Source organism: Monopterus albus, unplaced genomic scaffold (assembly GCF_001952655.1).
Source record: "Monopterus albus unplaced genomic scaffold, M_albus_1.0 scaffold92.1, whole genome shotgun sequence".
In the NCBI taxonomy this organism is placed as follows: Eukaryota; Metazoa; Chordata; class Actinopteri; order Synbranchiformes; family Synbranchidae; genus Monopterus; species Monopterus albus.
The window spans coordinates 730176-732957 of record NW_018127972.1 but is presented as its reverse complement, the minus strand read 5'-3'; the positions used below and the strand labels follow the sequence as shown (position 1 = coordinate 732957).

Sequence of the window (2782 nt, the reverse complement as noted above, 5' to 3'; positions counted from 1 at the left end):
GGTGTCATTCACAATCAGCAGCACCTGTTGCTGATCCAGGTTTTTGAATTTTGAACAAGTGAATGCCTGTAACTAGGGATGCACTGATACCGCTTTTTTTCAGACGTTGCACTACTCAGCGATACCAAGAAACGATACAAGTAATAATAATGCAGTGTTTCTGCTGCAGAAATTACAATGACCATAAAAAAAACTTTTGAGACAACTTTTATTTTCATGAGATTTACCTTGTGTTTGTGATTTAAAAAAAATATAACGTGAGGCTGAGCAAATCTGAAACCTTTGTGATAAACACAGGACGGCCTCCATTCCTACTGAATATAAATTGTTACTGACTGAAGTTATTGTTACTAACTGGAGTTCTGCATCATAACATATTGTAATACAGTGGTTTTAAGCCTTTGTAGAAGTGTGACCCTTGCACTTGCAGATGGTTTTCTCTCAATACAGCTGGAAAGTGCTTTCTTTCGAATAAATGTTAACCATGAGCCACATTTTATTCCTTGATTGGAATTTTGTCACCTGCAACACAACAACACAGAGCTTGATGGAACGGTGTGTCCTTGTCATTTACATAACACAGGCTGATGCCATGCTTTGCAGTTTGGATGCACATACACGTGCATATGCTTGACTATGTTATACTGAGAAATGTTTAAATGAAGTTGGGCAAAATTATAAATCGCTAGCATTTTTCAAAATAAAACGTCGTTTATTAAACAAATGATAAATTAATCAGTAATGAAGTATCATATGCATGTTTGTATATATCAGTGATTTGTTGATATATTGTCTCTTCTGTCACAGCCGAGTTCAACCATCAGCTGGTGCGATCAGCTGCCGTCGTCCTCAGCAGCCCTCTCCACTTCCAGTCTCTCCTCAGCGTCGCTCTCCAGCTCCAGTCTCTCAATGGAGTCCCGAGCACCAATGCCCACGACAACAGTGTCAGATGATGTGGAGTCAGACGAGAGGCCGTACGTCTGTGACCTGTGCAACTGTGCCTACAAGCATGCTAGTTCCCTGCTAAACCACAAGCTCACTCACAAGACTGGAGACTTCAGGTACGGATTGAAGGCTTATTATATAAATGAATAGAAGTCTTCTGCCTTCCAGGAATTTCACTCATAGCTCACTCAGTGTATCTGCGTGTGAAGATGCAGCATCAGTTAAAGGCCACGAGTGTTTTAAGCACCTTTCCACCACTCATCCCCACACCTTTTTTGTCTCCTAAACTCAGGTGTGATTTCTGCAGCAAGCCCTACACCAACTACATGTCTTTGCGAAACCATATGCGAATCCATGGTCAGAAGCGCTACATGTGTGACCTGTGTGGGAAAGCCTTCCGCTTAGCCCGGTACCTGCGGAACCACCAGAGGATCCACGATGATGGGCCCAACCGCTTTGACTGTCCCTCCTGCTGCAAGAGCTACAGGACCATGCTGGAACTGGCCCAGCACCGGTGCAGTGCTGCTGCATCCAACCAGGTGGGTCTGTGTGTGGAGCTGCAGTGACAGTTGTGCTGTTCACTGGGTTTGTAGGCAACAACACAGCTGTAGCATGTGTAGTGAACTGTGTATTTCCGTATGCAGAGTTGCACTTCTAATTTAAGTGAACACAAGGGACTCTAAAGGATTTATACATAGCAGTCAGGACAGCCTCTCTCAGATATACATGTACATTTGTAGATATAATTTGTTTACAGTATTGCGCTGCGTTCAGAATGAGTCCACTTAAAACGCAACTCCCGGCTGTGTTTTTATGCAAGGGGCTGCATTGGTCAGGGGGTGAGGGGTTGCAGGAAGAGTGTTGTGTGTACGATATGGCCACGTTGTGACAAGTTGATGCAAGTAGCTTCATTTATGTTTCAGACTTTCTGTTGTATTCCGGTTAGCCATGCTGCTGACATAGCCTTCTCTACCTTAGCACCAATTTCTACCACAAGTGTGTCTGGATTGTTTAAAAAAACAAATACAAAGTTTAACATCTGGTGCTCAGACTAACAAAAACACATGGCATGTCGTTATGGTTCGTTAACTGTGGCCAAGGTATGAAAGTGAATTGTAGTGAATGCTCATGCTAACAAGGTAAGGAAAAGATTCTTCTTCCTGTGGGCGTCCATGTCCCGATCATCTCCTCTGTGTGATTGGCCAATGCAGCACCTTTGCCGGATGATGGCACCGTCCGGTGCAGTAAAAGTCGAACCAGATCCAATCTTTTCAACGCACGTGGTTACGTCGTTTTGCCGAAGCCCCCTGTGATGGTGCCGGCTGCGGTAAACGCAATGCCCCATAGAAATGAATGGAGAGGGCTTTGTTTTTTCACATCGTCTGAATGTGGGCTTACACAATGTACAGTTCTCCCCACCCCCAACATTTCATAGTTCAAAGAACGTTTGACAAAGTACCCTATTTTTTATGTGTCCACACTGCAGGAACTGAAAATAATCATAATTCCTAGAACGCCGTTTTGAGGGACTTTTTTAGCTCCTACTTTGAGGTGGGTAGTCTCTGAGCACAATAAGAACCACGAGTAACATACAGTGAGGAACAGAAGTATTTGAACACCCTGTGATTTTTCAAGTTCTCCCGCTTAGAAATCATGGAGGGGTCTGAAATTCACATTGTAGGTGCATTCCCACTCTGAGAGACAGAATAAAAAAAAAAATTCAGGAAATCACATTGTATGATTTTTAAAGAATTTATTTGTCTTGCACTGCTGAACATAAGTATTTGAACACCTGAGAAAATCAGTGTTAATAATTGTCACAGAAACCTTTGTTTGC

At 43.0% G+C, this 2782-nt stretch overlaps 1 protein-coding gene across 1 annotated transcript in view; it reads left to right on the top strand.

Moving 5' to 3' along the window:
• Positions 1 to 2782, top strand: part of LOC109964712 (zinc finger protein 646-like) — a 17840-nt gene that overhangs the window by 2586 nt on the left and 12472 nt on the right. Inside the window, exons 2-3 of the mRNA XM_020608221.1 lie at positions 808 to 1061; positions 1238 to 1484. Coding sequence (XP_020463877.1) covers positions 808 to 1061; positions 1238 to 1484 — 501 coding nt within the window. The remainder of the gene's footprint in view (positions 1 to 807; positions 1062 to 1237; positions 1485 to 2782) is intronic.